Genomic DNA, 22157 nt, shown 5'->3' on the forward strand with positions numbered 1-22157 from the left:
GATTCCCTTGCAGTTCTGCGCTGTTGAGTTTTTTGCCTTAAACATGAAGGGCAGGGGCTTGCAGTTGGTAGTGTGAATAGCTTTGTTTAAAAATCTTTCCTGCTGAATAGAGGAGGAAGGGAAAAGCAGTGTTGGCAGCACCACTGGTACCACTTCGTTCCTCATGAAATCACCACGTAAACCTTAAAATCCTCACATCAACTGGGGCCAGCAGTGAGTCTTGGAGCATATATTAAGTTAGGCTTGTTTGTGACACATTCTGCTGTATAACAGGGAAAAAGTACTCACAGCCTCTGTCCTGCTTTTTCCATCCACACCTTACCCTGTAGTAACATTACGCTGAGTTTTTTTGTGAGAGCGTGGGGTGAGAAGGACAAGGAGAGCATCTGGGACGTGATCTGAGGACACAGAAACCTGCAAAGTGTGTTGGTTGTGTGAAGTTCTGTATAATCAGACTAAATGAGCCTTGAAGGTTTTCTGTTTTTCTTCCTGCTTGTTAAGCTGTGAGTTAATTTGACAGCAAACTGAAAGTGTTCCTATGATAAAAAGAAAAAAAAAGCAAAAAATAGAACAGGTGGTGTGTGTGAGTTAGTCTCACTGCAGAGTGCCCTGCAGAAGGAGAAGTAGGAAATGCTCAGCAGGAATAGGAAGTACACTAGTAAAGCAGTAATAGGCTTGTATTTTTAAATATTTAAATAAACTGTTCATACAGAAGTGGTGCAATCTCACAAGAGCTGATGCGGAAGGCTGGTCTGCAGCAGAACATGCCTGTGGTTAAACCTGCTCTCTTGTGCAGACTGCAGCAGAGCTGTGTGTTGCAACATGTCTCCAAACTGAACCTGGATTATCAAAAAGGGCGATTAATGCTGAGGCATTTACAGTTTTTCTGATAAATACCATCAAAGCCAGCCTGCTCTTGAACTTGAGGGCTGTAGCAAGGAGGGCAGAGCTGCTGGGAGAGCCACTGGTGCAGTAAAGGCCTTGGAAAGCTAATTGAGCAGAGAGTCCAACCTGAGAGCCAGTTTTATTTCCAGGCAATAGTAAAAAAATTGATCTATATCTGAGCTGGATCTGGTGTTATCTGCTTACAACTTTATTTTTCCACCTTTCTGTTAAAATGTATTTGTGGTTTATTACATTGAAATGTAACTTAGGACAGGTCTATCAAGAAGCCTGGGAAAAAACAAAGATAAGGTGATAAGGTTGTAAAGAAAACCCTTTGCCCTTAGAACTTGTACACAGGGACTTTTTTACAGCCTTAGTAAGGTGTGATTTATAAGGCAGCTTTCAGGTGAGAGTTGATTCTGGGGTCATAGAACTGCTGTCTTCTGTTTCAGTGGGAAAAAAGCAATTGATAGTGTTCACACCAACTCAGCCCTTACCAGGCCTGTAATTGATTTATTGTTTTATCAGAGATGTTGCGCGTGATTTTACACTTGCATTAAGAAAATGCTATGAATTATGTTTTTTCATCCTCCTCAAAGCCTATGGGGGCCTTATCCAAAACCCATTAAAGACTTTGCGCTGACATAATGGGATCTTCAGGGATCCTTACAGCATTAAGTCTGTGATTTGTTTGTTTTTCACTGCTCTGATCGATAAAGGGGCTGCCAGGGCTCTGCTTGGCAGGAGGCGGTGAGCTGGGAGGAACTGTTTGCATTGCAGATGGGGGTGTGGGGGATGGATTTTGTACCATTCAACTCCAAATATGCTGTGTAGAATCACAGAATCATGGAATTTTTTGGTTGGAAAAGACCTTTAAGATCATCGAGTCCAAGCATTAACCCAGCGCTGCCAAGCCCACCATTAAACCGTGTCCCCAAGTGCCACATCCACAGGGCTTTTAAATCCCTCCAGGGATGGTGACTCAACCGTGAAGTCTGTCTCTTAATAGGTTCTCTTTCAGGTTTGACATCAAGTCAGGCTGATATTTAATTCCTTTCTTTAATCCAAGTCTGTGTGCTCATTAGTGGGTCAGGAATTGCTTATTTGCATGATTATGTATCACCACAGCAGCAGCTCTTTTATGTAAACTGCTGATAGTTTCACAACAGAAGTGTCTCCATGCTTTGAATTTGTGCCTTGCCCTCACTTAGAAAACTTATAAAAGAAGTCTTTAAGTTATAGGGAAGACTCTCAGTCTTCCCAAAGCCCTCCTGCAGCCAGAGGGGCTCTGGGGGTTGGCAGTTTGTGTTACTCCAGACAGACTGGCAGGACTTGGGATCTGGAGGAGTTCACACCCTGTAAGAGTATACAAGCCCCATTTCTCCAATATTTTATATACAGGGTGTGAGTATGGAGATGCACAGAGTAGTGGGAAATCTGGTGCAGATCCTCTCTTTTTTGGCTCACCCTCTCCAATTGGAGAGGGCAGCAGATCCATGGTGAGCTTTGGGAACTTCTTGTCTACAAAGACAGGCCCTGTGTTGTGTCACCCAAGGGTGAGGGAAAGGGTCAGTCGGCCACAGGAAGGGCAGGAGGAAGGAGATGGGTGGAAGGAGCAGGGACCTGGGGTTGGGAGCTGGAGGAGCAGCTTTATTTCCTCTCTAATAGTCAATATATGGCTCCCAAGCATAAAGGTTGGCATTTCGGGTACTGCCAGGGAAAGCTCAGTCCCAGTCTGTCCACAACTCCTTCTCTGTGCCTGTTTGAAAATCATGGAAAAATAACGACCCAAAGCAGTGATTCAAACAAGAAGTCTGGATAAATTTAGCTCAAATATTCTTGGTATGTTTGTGGTCGCTGTGGAAATTGCATCACCACTTGCTTTAATGATCAAAATATCGCATGGCTGCCCGAGAAGGGCTCAAAATGCAATCTTTTAAAAGCATGTGTGTCTTTGGATTTGTTTCACCTGCAGTTAATTGGTTTGGGGGGTTGTTTGTTTTATTCCCTTGGTTAAGGAGTTTTTGGACTAGAGGTTACTGCTGCTTAATTGAAAAGCCACAAGGTTTAGAGCTGATACACTCTGCAGTGTGATTATCTGCTTCACATAAAAGTTCTGTCTGGGGAGTAGGATTCAAAAAGAGTGCTGGTAATTGCTGAAGACAAGACCTCCTCCAGAATCTGCCTGCACGTCTTTCTGTCTTGCACATCAAAGAGCCTTTGAAATTGCTTTTATTTTTGCATCAAACAGGAACATAATTTTCTTATTTCATTTTTTTTTGTAGCACTAATGGACAGGATCTCTTTTCAGATCTCATACATAGCTTGAAAAACAAAAAACCTGGCTCCTTAAGTGAGCTTGTAATCCTGGTCACAATTCTCCCATGTTTTGCACCTTGGACCTTTTACACAATGGCAGGGTGGGAATAAAAGCTGTCAAATCAAAGCCATTTGCTTGAATTGGACCAGGTCCTTGGGTGCAATGGATCAGAGTTCATCAGAGGCTGGTGAGAAGGGGATGAAATGTGCCTTGCCTCACTTTGCTGTCTCTGTCTTGGAGCAGACATATAAAAATGCTGTGACCTGCAGCAGGGTCACATCATGAGCTGGAGCCTCACTTTCTTTCTCCACTGTTTAGTTGCGTTTTTTTCTTTTCCAGAGTGTCATATCCATCTTCTCAGCTCTGCACTTCCCTTGGCTCTGCTGTTGCCAAATTGCCCCTTCAACTCTTTTGCTGCCAACCATATCCAATATCTTGATTGCATTTTCTTTTCCTCTGCATGCAACACTTTTACATAAACTGGTCTAGAGTGGTTGTTGTTGTGGTGATGAGAAGTGAGGATAGCAAAGAGTAAGGTGTTTTATTAGGCTGGCAGGCACAGTTAAAGAAGCTCGTTGGACTGTGTCTAACATGCACTAAGCTTGGATTTTGCTGTGTGGGATGTTTACCCCCTCAAATCTCCTGAAAAGCTTCTTCCTTTAGATGTGTCTGCTTTTTCCCAGATCTGTCAGTTTGTTTAATGAAAAATATTCTCTCATTCTCCAAACTTTCCTCAAAGTAGACTGTGAAGCTGCTATAATTTCATGTGTTAGGAGTCAGTGCTTGGTAGTTGGGTTGACTCCTGCCCATGTTTAATGTGGGAACATTGGCTGTAGGACTGGAAGGAGTGTATGGATCAGTGTCCTGGTGTCACACTCCTAAACCTTATGCAGGGCTTGCTTTAAGCAAGTTGACTTGTCTGTTGCTTCTGCTTTTTATAGAAGACTGTTCCATTTCTCCAATATTTTATACTTTTTTATAACTGTCAACTAAAATGTATTCACAGCCTGTACACAAATAGCTCTTCTCCTTCCCTGGTGTCTCCCTCTGGATGTATTTATAGACAGGACTCCCATCTCCATCTAGCCTTCATTTTTCCAAGCTCAACAAGCCAAGCTCTTCTCATATCTAGTCTTGTAATTAAATCCTCCATTTCTTCCATTTGTCTTCTTCACCTCTTCAGATTCTCATAATCTTCCTTGAACATGATAAACTGGTGTTGTGCAGGGTGTTTCACATATCTCTTTAACATTGTCTCCCCTTCTTTCTCCTCTTTGAACAGCCTTTCCAAAATCTTCCTGTGTCCCAGCTCTTTCTCTGGAATCCCCTTGGAGGCTTGTTTTTCCCAGTAGCATCCCTGGGGCTGAAGAAACAGATTTTGGCAGCTTCTGTGCTGTTATTTTTGACCAGCAGTTGAGTTGCAGTGTCGTGAATGGGTTTTCCACTTAGGAGGGTGTTTACATGTGTTATTAAAGTGAAACATAAGCTTAGGAGCTGCTTTTCCCAGCTCTGACAAGCTGCAGGGTCACTGGATGTGTCTTTGATGGAGCCAGTGGAAGACTTGGACTAAGAGGAGACCTGGGCAGAGACTTGGGCCCATCCTCCCCTCACACTCATACAGGGAGTCCCTCCTGAGCTCCTCCCAGCTAGGGCTAAAAGCATTTGCTTCTTTCTAAACCAAGCTTTAAATACATGTCTAAGGAGGTTGTAGTAGAAGAGGGCTGGCCATGAGTTGGTGCCTGCCCAATGTGAATAATTAATGATTTTTTTTTTAGAAGAATGTTGAGCAAATTGTTTCTTTGAAAGAGAGAAAATGTTGATGCATGGGATTTTTCCCCTTCTGATGAAAGCTTGAACTTAAGGGAAAAGGGAAAGTTTCAGAAGAAACCAAAGCTAGCCATGAAATTTTATTTTACGAAGTTCCAAATGAAATCCAATCTTGTTTTGGTTTCATGGCTGTAATATTTGATTCAGTTGGACAGCAATGGTCTCACTAGAGACACCTTTCATCATTTAATAATCCTCTCTTTGCTGCCATGCCTGGAAACGAGCACAAAGAAAATCCAAAAGCGTAGTCATACTTCTGCATGCCTAATGTATATCTTCCAATTTAAAATTTGGAAAGCAAGAGTGGCATAGCTGGCCTTGCATGCAGAAGCATATTTCTGAATGATCCAAGCTGTAGGATGGGAACCAAATCACTGAGGCCAAAAGACAAAAATAGCAACTTTCACTTAGAGCTGAGTCATTCGTATTTTCAATACAGCAACTGGCTCTCTGGCCATTTGGAGCTCTCTTGGTTCCCTCAATAGCTTTGCTTTGGGGGTGAAAATTAACACTATCAGTGCTGTCCATGGTCTTTGCTGATCCTTTGGCCCCAAAGTGGGCATTACTGGAGGGATGTGGGGCATCCCCCCGCTCTGTGAGCCAGCCTTTGCCCTGTGCTTGCTGGAGTTCGTCCCTGTCCCATTCCTTCCCTGTCCAAAGGCCAGGTGTGTGCCTGCCAGGGGGGATGGTGCCTTCATGAGCCAATCTGACCCCTGAGAAACGTGTTGTGGCCACTGATGCTCCTCAGTTTGAAAAGAATGAACATGTGCATGTGAAGCTGCTTAGACCTGACACTCGTACTCAAAGGAGAGAGTAAACCCATCACTGTCACCAACGACTCCCAGTTCATGGTGCTGGAAAATGAGATGGCAGAGTTAGTGAAGGGCTCTCTCTGACCTTGTTGCCTTGCCATGGCTTTGTGTAGCCTCTTTGGTGCTTCACCAAGGAATAACCAGCTCACTTTCATTTTAACTTCTTGGACAGTACAAATAATTCCCAGAGTCCAGGGAATCTGGGAGGTGCACACACAAATGCAGGAGATCTGAGCCTGCTCAGATCTGGCAGAGCTTTTCAACCCCAGCTTAGTGCTGGTGTTGGCAGATACTGATACTGCCCCTGATCCTGCTGAGTCTGTGTTACCAGTATTTGAGGCTTTTCTGTCCCCTTGTCGCTCATTATCCTGGATGAGGGAAAAATGATTGTGTAAGTGAGGAGCTGGAGCCTTTGGAGGCGTCTGTTTTTCATAAATCAGTTCTGGAGCCCAGTGAAAAGGCAGGAGTCCAAAGCATTTTTCCATCCGGGACTTAATATTTTCCTTTTAGGTTGGCGTTAGCAAATGCTTTTTTTCCTTGCAGGTTAAGAGTGTTTCTAAATAGAAAATTTCCAATGATTCTGGTGATAATTGGTCACTTTGCACAGCTGTACCTAAAATTGTCAGCATCCCCTTTAGGAGCTCCTGTGTGCTTGCTGGAAAATGTTCAGTGCAGATCAGCACGTTGCATGCGTGGTGCTGGCGTGTAAACAATTTAAAAATACTTCCAGAATATGCGTTAACAGTGAAAAAAAATCCCTTCGGTGCTGGACTTTTGCCTTTGTGGCATTCTTCTGTGTTTCATATCTGGTTTCTTCTAGGGTTATAAGTTTCCTTCAGGGGCAGTGAGCATTGATTGTGAGCTGTGTTGTAGATGCGGGTGGCTTTTGTACTCAATACATCATCTTTTCCACTGCCTTGGCAGGCGGTTCTTAGTGCAGAGCCACTCCTTTAATCAGCTGAAATAATGGATGTTTGGGGGAAATGGAACCACAGAAAATGGGCAGAAAAAGTGTGTGGAGGGTTCCCACTGTCCTGGGAAGCTGGCACGTCTCACTTGTTATGAGAGATATTAATCAGGGTCAGAAGGACATGGCCCAGTTCTGGCACAGTTTCTCCAATGGGAGTACTGAACTTCCCATCTTGTGCCCTTTCGGTTGGATTTACCGTAACTTTCCATCCTTATCTTCTCACAGGGCAATTTATAAGTAGTTCTGACCGTTCTCTAATCCTTTCAGGGACATTTTATTGCAGAATTGGTTGAGCTGTGTGTATTGTGCCCAAATTTGAGAATAAGGTGTAGTAGATCACAGGCTTCTTGCTGCAGGACCCTCCTTTGAATGGTTCTGGGCCAGGTCCTGGTTGTGGGGCCATGTGGGCAAGTGGGGGGCATAACTTCCCTCCTGGGGAGAGATTTTGATCTGTGACTTTATCTTCTAAGAACTGAATGAATGAAATGAATGAACAAAATCTTTTGACTTTTAAAAAAGCAAAGGAAACCTTACTTTGAAGTGTCAGCTAATTAGAGAAGGAACACAAAAGGTATCTTTGTTTCATGAAGCATTTTTACTGGCTTGGGCTGACTTAAAAATGTATTTCTTTATTTTTTATTAAAGAACCCAGGGCTTTGGGGGTCTTTTCTTCCTGTTTTGGGATGGTATTTTTTCAGTATCTCAAAGATTTCCAGAGGACTGAGAAATTTTTCTTCCGCATCTAAATGGAAAGTGCAATGTAGGGCAGATCCATCATCCTTTGAAATCACTGGAGGCTTCCTGTGGGCTGCTGTTCAGTTTATTAGCCTGAAGTTTTTCGAAGCAGCAGAAGATACACGAGTCTGTTGCAGAGACTCAAGAAATAACATATCTTTCCTTTAATTTTGCAAACCAGCTGGGCAAAGCTGCTGTAGGGTAGTACTGAAAAATGTTCAGTGACACTGGTGAGTTTTTAAGTGTTTGGGGGTGTTGGGTTTGAATATTCAGAGCATCTTAAACCTTATCTCTGTCTCATTTTTTATTTGTGCTGTGGCAGCACTCAGAAGTCAAAATGGCAAAAGATTAAGCTGGTAAAGGTTAGCTGTGCCCATCTGGTGCTGTTGAGGAATTAATGCCTGAGCTCAGCCTGGAGAGGCCCTGCCCACCCCCATCTCCACATCCTCTGAACCAGAGGCTTGGATTTCGCTGTAATGGGACATGGAGACGAAAATAACTATCAGGGCTAAACTGGAGTAGTTAATTCAGACAAAGCAGCAGCCAGCCAGCTGAGAGCTGTTCCATCCAGTGGCTGCTGTAGGAGCTGCTGGTGCTGGAGCAGGGGTGGGTGGTTATCAGTCCAAGGAATTAATAGCTTAATTACTTTGCTGAATGGGAGGCTGTGTTAGAGCATCATCTGGATTTGCTCCCGTCTCTGGAAATACCTGCACACATTATGACAAGGTCAGTAGTGGTTTTAAGGTTTTATTATTATTGTAATTCTGTTTTGGAGTAAGTTAGCTTCCTGCCCTGTTATATCCTGGGTTAAGCATCTCATTTATATCTTTCTCTGCTAAATAAGAATATCCTGCTTAGTTGCCAAAGAACTTATAAAAGGACCTAATGTAGCATTTACAAACTCTGTGAGTCTGTGTTAGAGACAGAGATGAAGTGATTTGGGAAATAAAGGTAATAATCATCTATACCGTGTGCTGCTTTGTTATGCAGCTGTTTGCTGATTCACAGCATTGACCTGCAAACCCTCCCCTTTTAATAATACTGGCATACTGTCAATTTAGAAATTTTAGAGGGTTTTTTTCACCTACTGTAATAACAAGGCCTGTGACAGGGTGTAACTACACATACTCCTGAAATTCTCATGGTACTCTTTTTTGTTAATAAGACATTTTTATTTTGTTTCTCTGAGCAGTCTATTGCACTTTAAAAGTGGTACCTTATACCCTTTTATTGGCAATAAAATAGCACTGCTTTTTTATTGATAACCTCTGTTTGCATTGGGATATTTTTTTTAAGGAAAATTAGTTTTGCCCTTAGCTTTTATAAAAGGCTTTTACTGCAAAGCCAAACTTTAAAGGTGCTTCCAAAGTATAAAACATTGAAATCAAGAGTGGGAGATATTTCCATAGTTGGCTATTTTGTTACAAGCTGTTAAGGAGAGTGAGGAATAGATTAGGGATGTGTTTTTAGTCTCAGCAAATGCCTCCCATTTTCCCCTGACAAACAGCCCTGGATTTGCTTACAGCCATTAGTAGAAAGCAAGAAAAGAAGCCATGGATCTGTGAAGAGGTTAAGCAAATGCAAGGCAGAGATGCAGAGGCTGAATGATTTGGAGTAAACTCCATGGCTTTATTTTCACTGACATTCAAAGGTGTTAGAGAAAAGAACCCACTTCAGTTCAAACAGGCTTCATTTATCTGCTTTTTGGTGCTACTTTGGGGCAGTGGCTTTAGAGGAACTGTCCGAGATCTGTGTGCAATAAAGCAAAAACTAAAGGAAATGACAACAGGTTTGTAAGAATTTCTGGAGTTTCTTGGATATTACAGGAATATCCAAGGAGTCCTGCTAGAATATCATCACTTGCTGTGCTGCTTTGCATATAACAATGTGCATTGTTGTGAGTAATGCAGACCCTGTTGTGCAAAGTACAGAAGCCAGTTCCTGAATCTGTGCAATCTAAGAATTAAAAGCACTTTGTTACGCCCAGGCTTAAATGCTCAACGTGTTGATGATCAGGTCCAAAGACAGAGGTTCAATATTATTCAGCTTCAGGATTGCTCTCATGTCACGGTTTTCAAGGCTGTGTGTGAGTGAGGTGACTCTGTCAGAAAAGCCATGAAGAGCTCAGGTAAAGACCTTGACATTTGTAGGGTTAAAACCAGAGGCAGAATTTCTTTGGTTTTTGGCCCAGATTTTTGCTTAAAATGACTGATGCACATATTGGCAAAACTTTATTCCCAACCTGCATGAATGCCAGTATTGATGATAGTTCAGTCATGTATCTTGTAGAAATAAAACAGTCTTTAGTCACTAGAATGTAATTTTCCTCATTTTTTTTTCTTCTGCTGGTGAGTATAAATTAAGATTATAAAACATGTTGTTTCTTATTTTCCACTTGTTGTTCAGAAGTCAATATATCATTTACTAAGTCACCAGGAAGCCTTCTGTGAATTGGGTAATTTATTTGGCGTGATGCAATGGATGGCTTCTGTGTTTTTTGGGAACTTGGGAATGGATGGCCAACCTTCTCTCATTTAACCTTTGAAAGCTCAGGTTAACTTAGACAGGATCTCGTGGGTACAGCTGTTGGTTCAGGGCAAGCTTTTTAATCACTTTGTATCTCACCAGTTTTACTCTTTTCAGGCTTGTAATTAGTTCAGTCTCAAAGACTATTTTTTTCTGAAGACTTTTGGCTGCTTCTTTCCTCAGGTCTTAGGCAGGAGGTGAATTTACCTGCAGAAGGAAGCTTTGATGACAGCTACATAAGAAACTTGAATGATGAGCAGCATTATCTTTTTGCCAGGAATATTTCATATAAATATATTGGTTTCAAACAGTAGAATTGCCAAAATTTCTTACACTCAATGAAACTTTTATTGACTTCTACTTGATGGATGTTCAGATGCTCAAAGCTGAGCAGTTTTGCTTAGGTCAATAAAAATTTGACAAGACTGAAATTGAGTTTAAGAACTAAAATTAATATCCCAGAAACTCTTCTGGGAGCATATGAACTCCATGGAGCCAGCTGTTTGTGACCTTCCCATTCCTGGAGAGCCCAGAAGTCTGCACCTAACACACATGGACAGGCTGTGCTGGTTGATGGCCAGCCCATGTTCTCCAAGCAGTGGTGGTGGCACCAGTGGTTTTAACTGAGCCATTACACTGCAAAGGACTTAAGAAATTTTGAGGGGGCCAAAACTGTAAGAGGAAGCATGACACATTAGCCAAGTTGTTTTGTGAAGTAGTTGTTTGGTAAAACCCAGAAGTAATCTTGGGATTAGAGTCTAGCATGGAGAGTTCCTCCTTCCCTCAGTTACAATATGTGATCCTACTTGTATCCCCTGGACAAGGGGTTTGGTGGTTCCCCTGTGCACAGTGGGCAATTCCAGTAGGAGAGGTGGAAAATGCTCTTTTAAGGAGAGTTCTGGTGTGTAGGATGCATGGGAGGTTGGCTGGAGACCTCTCTGCTAGAGAAGGATGTGACACCAGGATGAATAATGAATAGTGAATCACGAATCTCTGTGAGATACTTGTACCTCCACCCTCCCTGACCATGATGTAAAAAGAAAGAAAGATGGCTCTGCAAAACTCTTTGGCAGAAAGGATGTGCCTCTACCTCTGGAATAGCTGGAGATGTGGGTCTTGAGTGATAGTCCCCAAAATCAGGATTGAGGCTGGAAAAAAGTAAATTTTGTCCCTCCTTTCAGAATTTTTGTTGGAACCCAGTTAAATTGCTGTGCTCTTGGAGCCCTGGTTTGCAGGGCTTCTTGAGCAGGAAGCTGAGCAGTTTTCCAGCTGTTTTGTATCTCTGAATTGAGGCATTTTTTCCTCCAAGGGGAATTCCAGAGCTTCTCTCTAGGTTCAGGATTTCATCACAGGGCGCCGAGCGGGGGGGCTGCATGTTCCAGTAACTGCAGAGTTTGCTTGGATTTGTACTTTTTGATTTTACTTAGTCCAGTTCTGAATTGTTTTGACTGGAGAATTGTTTTGCTTTAAAGTTCTCCCTTCTCTCAGCCTTTAAACAGTTACTTGCCTAAGAACCACTTGCATTTCCTACCTTTGGTGTCATTAAAATGAGAACTAAATCATATGCAATATTCTCAGAAATCCCTTATAGGTGTGTGGTCTGCTCTGAAAGACTGGACCAAATGCAGGATGAATTTCTTTTCCCATGTACTCCCTAAAACTACAGAATTGTGAAGGCACTGCATGAACATGAGGTGAACTCTGAGATGCTGTTTATTTTGGTGTAATTTAATCCCACTTTCATCAGCCTTGATTTCTGCTCCTTGTCCTTCACACGTTCTGCATCATCTGAGAAAGGTTATTGATGTGGGCACATCTTTAATGGCACGAATCTCTGGAGCCATCTCTGATGTCTGAGTGATTTGAGCTTCGTTTAAATAATTGATGAGAAGTGTTAGTCAGAATCTATTGGTGAATCAGACTGCATTACTCAAAGATATTTACCGACATGTATAGGTTACTCCAAATTTACTTCTTTTTCCAGGCTGCATTAAACTAAGCCCTGTGTGACATATGTGCCTGTTTAAAAAATAAAATCCTTATTAACATATGTGAAAATCTGTGGGTTTAAGGGCTTTATTTAACCTGTTGCAAATAAGCAATAATAATTCATAGCAGGAAAAAGTGAGCATGAAACCATTTCTTTTCAAGTGAAAAATGTTTTTTTTTCCTCTGTCTTACATGTTGGTCAGGAGTAGACTTGAATATCTTGAAATTCAGTGATTTTCCTGCAGTTTTCCCAGTTCTGGTAGTTGGAGGGGTGGGTATGAGACTTCATGGCTACCTCTTCTTTAGCCACCCACCACAAGCATCTTCTCTAATGGCTTGCAGCTTTTAAACTTTGACATGTAAAAGCTCTTCTGGCTCCTGATGGCATTTAGGAAAAAAAAAATCTAGTCTGGGAGATTCTCCAGGATTGATTGGGGTGACACTGGGCATCTTGCACAATCTTCAAAGTAAAAATATTCCCAATTTCTTTTCTTTCATGCTCATTGGGGTGCATGAAGCTCTGGTTGAAAGCACTGGAGAAGGACAACAGGGCCTTATTAGGTTGCCAGGAGTGAAATACGACTGAAGCAAGGCCAGTGATACCAGAATTTTCTTACAGGTTGTGTAGATTCTTTTGTTGGAGGAGTTCTGCAGGTGCCAGTCCCATGGAAGCCCTTCCCTTCCCTGGTTCCTGCAGCAGGAGGGGGAGTGTGCCAGGCAGCTGCAGAGTTTACATGTCTGTGTGTGTGAGCTTTCACACCATCCTTTGGAAACCACCTCTGGGTGGTTTGGGGAACTCTCAGTCCCCCTTAGTTTCATGTCCCTCTGGGGAACTACTTTAACATATTATCACTTTCTTTTGTCAGGCTCTCTTTTTAATTGTGTGCAGTAAATATTCCAGTGAAAATAATTCACCCCTTTTTTTTTATTGCCAGGATTCACTGATGTTGCAGCTGTACATGGGTAATGAGCAGGTACTTCTTCCTGACCCCTCTTTCCTATTTTCCCTGCAGGAACTGTGGACATGGGTGGCAAACAGTCCACAGTTGGAGAAGTCTCCGTGATTCAGACCCCTGTGACAGAAAGCATCCAGGATGCCTACAAAGCTGGGGACACCAGCAAGGCCCAAGAGCTGATTAGGCTGTCATGTGAGGAGACTGCACTGCAGGTGGAGAAGGTAGGGTTAGGTTACTGCTCTTCCTCAAGTTTTGTTGGGAAAGAAACCCAAATACCAAGCTGCTGTCATTTTTCATGGAGAAAATCCGTTCAGTATATGAGTCCCAGATGTGGCTGGTTGTGTGAGGCACTTCAGAAACATACTCAGGGGCACTGTTTGCCCTTGGAAGATGAGACAGACCACAGAGAACACTGCATGTAGGAACAGGAGGCTGTGTGAGGAGGGGTGCTGCTGCTGTGGTCACTAAAACAGGGAAATACATTTTTCCCCATAAAAAGGAAGCAGTTTATAGACTTAGCAAAACATGTATTCCCCCATCAGTACAAAGATGGTTAATGGCCCATGGGGCAGATATTGCTGCTTGTGTTTGGAACTACATCACAAGCTCTGTGCCAGCTTCTGCACTGCTCTGCCTTCAGAGCCCTTGTTTTGAGCCTGCTCTTTGCACAGAGCTGATCTTGGTGTTTTGGGAGAGCACCTGCACGTCAAGTCCAGGCCACCTCCAAAATACGAACTAACTACACCTTGCAGCTGAACTGTGCAAATGCTTTTACTGTTGCTCCATGAAAAATGGATTTACACTCACTGTTCTGTGCCTCAGGCACTTCTCTGTCAAAGCCATACCAGAAAAATGTAATAAAACCCCCAATAAATCAATATAATTAATATACCACACCAATGATTCTAAAGGCTACTAGTGTTTATGACATTCTCAATTAACCACGGTGAGAGTGTGCATGCATTAGCATGGGCACAAAAAAATGGCATAGCTCTGGAAATGCTCTTTCTCTGCCTTTACAGAAGAGTTTCTTTTGCTCTATTTTCTTTACCAGTGTCAGCTTTTGGGAATTGCAGCAGCATATGGAGATCTGCAGGCGGTGAGGTACCTGCTGAAGGAAGCGTTGGTGGTGTTGCCAACAGAACCTAATGATGACAATGCAGCTGTGGTGGCAGCTTATTTTGGACATAAGGACATCGTGAAAGAGCTGCTGGATTCCCTGCGTGGTAAGGTTGTCTCTGCCTCTCTTCAAGCATTTTGGTAGCTGTGTGCTGGAGCTTCAAGCAGGCATTTATTTGGTTTTTTCACATTCCTTGAAAGGGGAGGGACTTAGCCATGGGAAAGTACTTGGAGGGATTTGATCTCTGCCGTGCTTGAAAAAAATTTCCCCCGTGGGGGAAGAAACACATCCATAAAAATATTCCATGTTTGCAAATTGGAAGTGGAGGAAGATGCTGTTTAGACAGTTCATTCTCATCAGCCCTCACAGCTGGGTAACATTCCAGACCCTACAGAGAAATTAGGGGATTTTTGAGAGAAAGCATAATTCCACTGCTGATCCAGCAGTCCCAGAGATGCTGGGAGTGAGTAACACAACTGATGAGGGTGTTTGGGTGCACAGCTGGCACCCACTTGGTTCTTTCCTTGACATTCTGTTTTGACTATCAGGAGAACTCTTCCTTTAGAATCGTCATTATATTTTACTTAAATTTTATTTCAGCAATTATTTTACAGCAGAGCAGAGACATTTTTAGGCTCAGACAGTTCTTAAGGCAGCTGTGGGGGCGGGGAGCAGAGCATTGCTCTGAGTCAGGGCCAGGAGCTGTGTTTGGGTCCCCTGTTGCTCTCTCAGTGTTCTGTGGGGTTGGCAGCTGCTTCTCCCTGGGACCCTCCATGGGTTTTGGGTCCAGTGGTCCTGCAGAGCATCTGGGGCAGATCACTGCCTGGATCTCAGACACTGCAGTAACCACAAGAGCTAAGCTGGCTTCTGCAATGTTTGACCTGCATATAGGTCTACCTCCTCACTAAATACTTGCCAGTGGCCTCACTGAGAACAGGAATAACCTGTTGGAAAACCTGCTTATTTGGTGTTCTGTTAGAGCACTGGTAAGCAAAATAAATGTTCCAGTTTGGGGGATACAATTAAATGTAATATTTCCCTCAGCCAGAAAAGAAGCTGATTAACCTAGTAGCAAAAATTAAATTATATTAATATAATACACTGAGTAATGAAAAGTGACTTGAGTGGTTTCTGGAAACTTAGCTCTGTTTAGAACTGACCAAATTCCCTCCAACACTTGCTTTCAGGCATTATTATGCAGGACTTTCCAATTGTTTTCTTGGGAAATGACACAGAAACCAATCACAGAGCTTAGGAATAAATTGCATGAATTTGCAATTTGGCTGATGCACTGCAATGAGTCTCTCTGGAACAGTGAGAACTTCTTGTGGCTTACAGATTAAGTGGAGCCCGTTTTTTGTAGCATGAGAGTGAGGGATTTAGTCCAGTTGTTAAGAATGCAAAGAGCCTTGTAATTTCCTCATGGATAAACTGCAAAAAAAAAGTTGACATGTAAACTTGGGCTTCTGGATGTTCCTGTAAGTGTTTTGAAGGGGACGTGAGTTTGTAAAGTAAACAGAGGTGGTGCGGTGAAATGGAGGAGATTTGAGGACTCCTTACTGTTGGCAGAAATAATCTTGTCACGGGCATTTAGTTACATGCACAGAATTAGGCACATCTAGAGGACAGCTGTGTTCGACGGGTAAAACATTAGTTCAGAAAAAAAGCAGTTTGGAAATGAAGAAAACATCAGCAAATTCATGCAGAGGTCAAAATGTGGTCTTTTAGTTTTAGCCTTACATGACATTTGTCTGACTTTACTAGGAATTGTTAGTAAAGAGTAAACCAAAAATGAAATGTTTTAAGGGGAAATGAAATTTTTTGTGGCAGACTTTAGGCTGCAGCAAAAACAAACTAAACCAGTTATTTTTTGTTGAGTGAAGCATTTGTTTATTTTATTCACCCAATAGCGTGAAAAGTCATCTGGTTTTCCCCATCCTTTGTATCCCCTCTCATGAACTTGGAAGAAGTGGCCTACCTTAGATGTTTGGATCTAATGTCTGTTGGATCTGGATGCAAAGATAGTCCTGGGCTTCCCTTGCCGCCTCTGTTGGGGATCAGATGTTTGATTTATCTGCCTGTATTCTAGCTGGCATCCTCAGAACCTTCTACTGTTGCTAGGTTAGACTGGGGACATTAAAAAAATTTGCCCATTAGCTGGGTAGACAATGAAGAACAGTCAAGCAAAGCTGAAAACTTTGTGCTTAGGGCTCTTCTCTATCACACTTTTGCAGTGCACTCTGTTCCTTTGTCCTCAGGGGCTTCACCCTGTACCCAAACCCTGTGCCCAGCCATTGCTTGTGGCTGTTTCTTGCACGTCACAGCCCTGTGGCATTAACTAAGTCTCATGCCATGTCTTTTTGGTAGGCCCTAACACTTGCCAGCAGCTCCTGAACTGGATGCTGGCCATAGCCTGCCAGCAGGGCCACCTGGACATCGTGAAGCTCCTGATCCGTGCGTACAGTGCCGACCCGGAGAGCTGTGCTGTACGGAAGAACGAGTTCCCCGTCCTCATCCGCCTGCCCCTCTATGCTGCTATAAAGGCAGGTGTGTATTTGCATGCTCCCCAATCTTGCCCCTTTTCTGCAATGCCTTTAAAGAATGGCCTGAGTTGTTCACAGCGGGGACTGGCTTGCCTGGCTTTCCAGTGGGATAAATTAAAATAAAATTGGCTCTGAACCTTCTGACTCAGCCAATGTAAGTCAGCGCCTTCTGAAGTTAGATTACTGTAAATGCTGAGAGGCTGAACTTTCCTTTATAAACTCCCAGGGAAAGGACCCTTAAAAACTAGAACCCTTGCAAGTAAAAGCATTATTGTTATGGACATTCTGGCACACATGCTTGAATTAGGCTGAATAATTTACACTTCAAAGCACAGCTGTGTGTATAGTTTAATAAGACAGGGAAAAAAGAGAAAAAGGAGCCTGGGCCAGCACTTTTGAACAGTGTCTGTGCTGTCTCAGTTTGACCAAACTGAGTCCTGTCACTGGAGGGAACAGTCTTTACACAGTTCAGTTTCCTTTTTGTACACCCCCATGGTTTTTTTTTCAGAATTGGTTATTTCTCAGGATTTCTGTTCAGCTCCTTGTTGGTTCATTTACATGGGACAAAGAGAACAAACAATCTGCTTTTCTCTGAAGGGAATGAAGATGTAGCTGTGTTTTTATTACGGAATGGAGCTTTCTTTTGTTCCTACATCCTGATGGACAGTCCTGAATCCAGCAAACACCTTCTGAGGAAGTATTTCATTGAGACGAGCCCACTACCAGGTAGTGCTCCAGCAAAAACAGTAAGTAACCATTTATCTGTCTGAAGAGATGTTATTTTAAAGGGGCATCATGTTAATAGTTGATAATTGTCTTTGTGTACTGTGTGACTGGTGATTCTTCTTCTCAACTAAGAGCCTTGTGGTTTGCTATCCATTTAAAGAACAAGCTGTCAAAGTGACTTTGATGGCAGAGCTGAATTACAAGATGTAAAACATTAGGCCTTTAAACGGCCTTGTGCAAGACAGAGTGTGTGACAGCTTCCACGTGGCAACTCAAACACGATTCTGTTGACCAGGCGTGTGCTGGGGAAAGGAAACATCCACTTTAATCTCAAAGTCTTCCAAAGCAGAAGCTGGGCTTCTTTTAGCGCAGGTTTTCTCTGTGACTGCGGTGTAATCACTTCATCTGGGTTTTTGTTGTTCCTTCTGGTTGATGCCACAAGCTCTGTGCTGTCCCACAGTGTCAGTGTGGCACAGAGTAAACCCTCCTGTTTTTAGCTCAGGGACAGCACATACAAATGGGCTCATGAGGTTTTTGGCAACGTGGAGCATGAGCAGAGCAAACTCACATCAGCATCTTTCCTACTTGAGATCCTCATCAGTAAGAGATGCCTGGTAGGCTTTGCTGTCACTTGCTCAGGACAGATGTGGCTTTCTGGAGCAGCTTGGTGTGTGATCAGATCATATTACTTGAGCTGTACTTTCTGCTCTGTCTTTTGCAACCGGACTTGCCTTTCTCATATTGGCCTTTTTAGCCACCAACGCGCTTGCAAGAAAAGTGGGTAGAGCCCTTCCCAAATCTTCGTTCGCGAAGCCTAGCCATGATGACTTGTCCCACAGAAATGTTTTTTGATGGGACACAGAGGCTGACAAAAAGCAATTGAAAACTAATATTGAAGACTAATATTTAGCCACTTACAACCTTTTGACCATTTTGGTAATTCATTTGTGTCTCTCTTTCTCCCACTGCAAAATGGGGAGATTTAAACTCCTCAAATCCCACAACTGTTGGAAGGCTTAGTACTTTGAGATGGATGCTTTGAGATCTATAGTTGAGCGGCATTGTTTTCATGCAGGGTATTAGTACCTTTCATTATTATTAAATGTCTTTGATGGCAAGGCTATATTCTTTGTACTCTTAATCTCTATTATCCAAATGTCCTTTATTCAGAACTGAGGAATGTCTCACACTGTTACTGCTTTATAGGGAAGCACATAGTATTTCATATTATTTATACTGTTACCCAGCAATTTATTATCAGGCATTTTTCATTTTCGCCCCGTCACTATGTAGTTTATCCAATGCTGAATAGGAGCATCAGAGCCCTGAGCTTTCAATAGTTATGGTTTTCATCAGGTCATAAAATTTTTTGCAGTGGAAAAATGTCCCTAATCAATCCAGTTGAGTATCTGTTTGCTCAGTTTGTAACATTGCAGGCTGTTGATTCTGTTTTGGTGTTAAGTAAAAATAAGCAGAGAGGTTTTCAGAGTTTTACAAAGTTTTCCATTCTCTGTTTTCCTGCCAAAACCCTCTCACTGGGTTGCTGATGGTGTTCTGAGTGTTAGTGACTACAGACCACATAAGCGAGCTTGGCTTGGTTAGGTTCAATCAGCAGATTTAGAACCCTCCCTGTGCTATTCTTAATTTTGTTGACAAGTAAACAAAAGGAAGCTGAATCCTAGATGTGGGATAAGAGTTGATAAAACTACATGCCTTTTAGAAGAGGAAAAAATCCAACTGGATAATTCAGCTTGAATAAACTTGGAATAAATGTTTGAATCACAGGGAAGAGGTCTGTTTTCCATGTGAATTTGCTGGCAATATTTAACTTAACTGCTGTAAAAATGACTCAGCTTTGCTGTTGTCACACCCTGAGCGAAGAAGAAGAGAGCAGTCTTAAAACATCAGCTAATTGCCAGAAGGGCCAGGTTTAAAAAGAAAGAAAAAAGCAAAGAAGAAAACCCAGAAACTTGACCTTGTTTTTTCTAGTAGCTGTTTATTTTTAATATGTTTGCTTACTTAATGCTTTCTCTTTGAATTCACTTTGGCAGATGGGGACAAATTCGGGAAGATCTGTCCTAGTTTGTCTGCAGAGCTCAGATCTCTGGGAAGGGATAGTCACACACTCTGATAATCTTTTAAAACACAACTTCACAGCAGCTGCAAACAAACAACCCCAGTGCTTTCTCCTTGTCTCAGAAGGTTCATGAATTCAAGTCTTCTTGTGTCAGTGCTGTGATGGATTTTGCTCTGGGAGGAAGCAGGACTGGGTTGTGGTGTTGCAGCAAGCTGGATGTCAGAAAGCCTCTCCTCTTGGACAGGGCAGACCGAGCACTGATCACTTCAGAGCGAGCCCAGAACTTCAAAAGGGTTTCTCCCATCTGTGCTATCTCTGAGTGGAAACACTGCACAGTTGACCTCCAATGGATTTCACAGTAGTGAAAGTTCCAGCTATGCATAAAATGTACTTGGAGAGCTCGTTTTGGCTGCCACACCTTCCAGACAGCAGTGCTGCCCTTGCTGAGACAAGAGGAGTTACATCTCATTTTTCTAATATCTGTTTCTCCTTTTTTTCCCCCCCTGGCATAAATTTATCCCCACAGCAAGCCACAGTCTTGCTAAAGAGAGGAAGTGGTCCATTTTTACAGGAACAGGTAACAAATGCCAAAAAGACCCTCTGCAGTGAAGTGGCCTGGCACAGATTCCAGACTTTGATAGGTGTAGTCAGCATGGAGATAAATGTAAGTTTCCAGTGTGTGCAGTGGGAGATATATTTAATTTTTCCATTACAGAGCTTGGGCTGCTGCATTTTCCCTAGGAAATATTTTACCAATAATTTTGTATACAAGCATACAAATGTGTATGTATGTGTGGGATCCTGCTCTCATTTTTTTTTATCCCCTGCCTGGTACATCCTGGTTACATCACCATCAGTATACAGATCTGCAGCAATCCCACTCAAGATTCACAGCAGTGCTATTGATGGAGGAAGCAGATCACCATCCTCAGAATATCCCACGTATGGCAGGAGCGAGGTTCTGTTGGGACACGTCACGTCATTTAGGAGAAATGCACAACAGCCTTTTTTAATCACCTTACCAGACAGTCTCAGATTTAAGTAAATATTTTTCATATTTATAGTTGATCCTTTGCCCAAGAGCAGCGGGGTTTCCTGCTTCTGCACAATTTCCAGTCTCTTGCCTTCTTCAGTGCATCCCCTGATGGTGTTGTTGAGGATTTCAGTTTAGTCTTCAGGGCTTATATTGAGAAATCCTTCCCTTGGCAAGAGAGGGGAGTCTGCAGAGATTTTCCTTACCCTTCTGAGGAGCAGTGAGGTGCCTGGAGTCAGGCTGTGCCCAGAGCTGACATCCTCTGTCTCTCATTTGAGCTCAGAGCTCCCCAGCTGATTCCAAATGGAGAAGGATTGGGTTCATCACCGTGTGCTGCATGTTTGGCATCACAGACCTTTGGCATCAAAGAAACAGGATTTCCTAGGAAGATAGTGGGGATGATTAAGTATGAGGTGGGGAGGAAATCCCCTCTGTGGCATTGCTGTCAGGCTTTCTTTCACTTAATTACATTTTCACTGCAGAGTCCTGTTCCAAGTAAACCACTGAGGTAACTGCCCTTACATCAGGTCACTGGTACCAGGATGTATTTGGTCCACTGTCCCTAAGTCAGATGAAAGGGCCGATCCCTCAGTTTGCAGCACTCAGGTGGAAGAGACTGTCAGTCCTTGGCTGTGGATGGGAAGGAGGATTGAGTGGGAAGGAGGGCACTGATTGCTGAGATTCAAAAAGCTGCCTTGGAGGCAGGACACCAATCCTGCAGCGTTCATAGCAGGTGCTGGATTTCACAATCTCGTCTGTGGTTTGGGGAGGCACTGTCTGAATTCTTCTGGTATCTTTTTATCACGTTAAATACCCTGAGGCCATGGCTCTGCGTTTTTGAGGGAAAGGATACACAGCAATCTAGATGCAAAATAGAGGTGGGTATCAGTCTGCAAAGAGAAGCACCAGAGAGACATGGTCCTGCTTGCACCCCATAAAAACAGGCTGTAGATCTTGTTATTACTGCCTTGGTTGTGTACTTGAGGACAAATACTTTTTTCCTAGGTCTGGGGATTTGTGGTATGTGTTGCAGGTGAGAGGAACTTACAAAAAACTACATACAGAATTTAAAACAAGAGTTTGTAAGCAGGAAGCTGTTAAGACTTGGAAAATCGAGGGTCAAGCATTTTACTGTTTAGTGTCAGTGTGAAGCTTTGCAGTGTAACTCCCTTTGGATATTGTGTATTTTGCAGTAGCAGTGGATACTCTGCTTAATTTGATTTCTTGTTGCTGCTGGCTTGTAATGTTTTACAGGGATGTCTTGTGGTGTGATGGTGAATGTAACTTTAAACAAACAGCTTGTGCTTTCTACCTTGGTTTCCCCAGTGAAACAATGGGCATAATATTTCCATTCATATTTGCAGGGCTGTCCTGAGGCCTCACTAGGGAAGATTTGAAAAGCACTGTGTCTACACTAAGTACAATTGCTGCCAATAAGTGCAACTGTTTGTACTTACCCTTTGTTCCATTCTCCTACACATTTGAACAGTCTAATCTACATTACTTGGAGTTCTGAGTCTCAAATAACCATTTGAGATAGACCTTTGTTTCTCTTTTATTTCTCTCCCTTCCCAAAATATATTCCTTTTCATTTTAAATCTGGGGTTTAAAGTCTTCAGAGCTAAATACTGGGCATTG

The 22157-nt window shown here is 42.8% G+C and overlaps 1 protein-coding gene across 4 annotated transcripts in view; it reads left to right on the plus strand.

Annotated features, from left to right (window-relative positions):
- LRRK1 (leucine rich repeat kinase 1) overlaps positions 1 to 22157 on the plus strand; it is a 77612-nt gene that overhangs the window by 8019 nt on the left and 47436 nt on the right. For all 4 annotated transcript variants that reach the window (XM_027688472.1, XM_027688471.1, XM_027688474.1 and 1 more), the window contains 4 exons: positions 13078 to 13241; positions 14075 to 14246; positions 16508 to 16687; positions 17281 to 17429. In XM_027688472.1, the coding sequence (XP_027544273.1) occupies positions 13078 to 13241; positions 14075 to 14246; positions 16508 to 16687; positions 17281 to 17429 (665 nt within the window). The remainder of the gene's footprint in view (positions 1 to 13077; positions 13242 to 14074; positions 14247 to 16507; positions 16688 to 17280; positions 17430 to 22157) is intronic.

This window comes from Neopelma chrysocephalum, unplaced genomic scaffold (assembly GCF_003984885.1).
Source record: "Neopelma chrysocephalum unplaced genomic scaffold, ASM398488v2 Primary Assembly neopelma1_75, whole genome shotgun sequence".
In the NCBI taxonomy this organism is placed as follows: domain Eukaryota; kingdom Metazoa; phylum Chordata; class Aves; order Passeriformes; family Pipridae; genus Neopelma; species Neopelma chrysocephalum.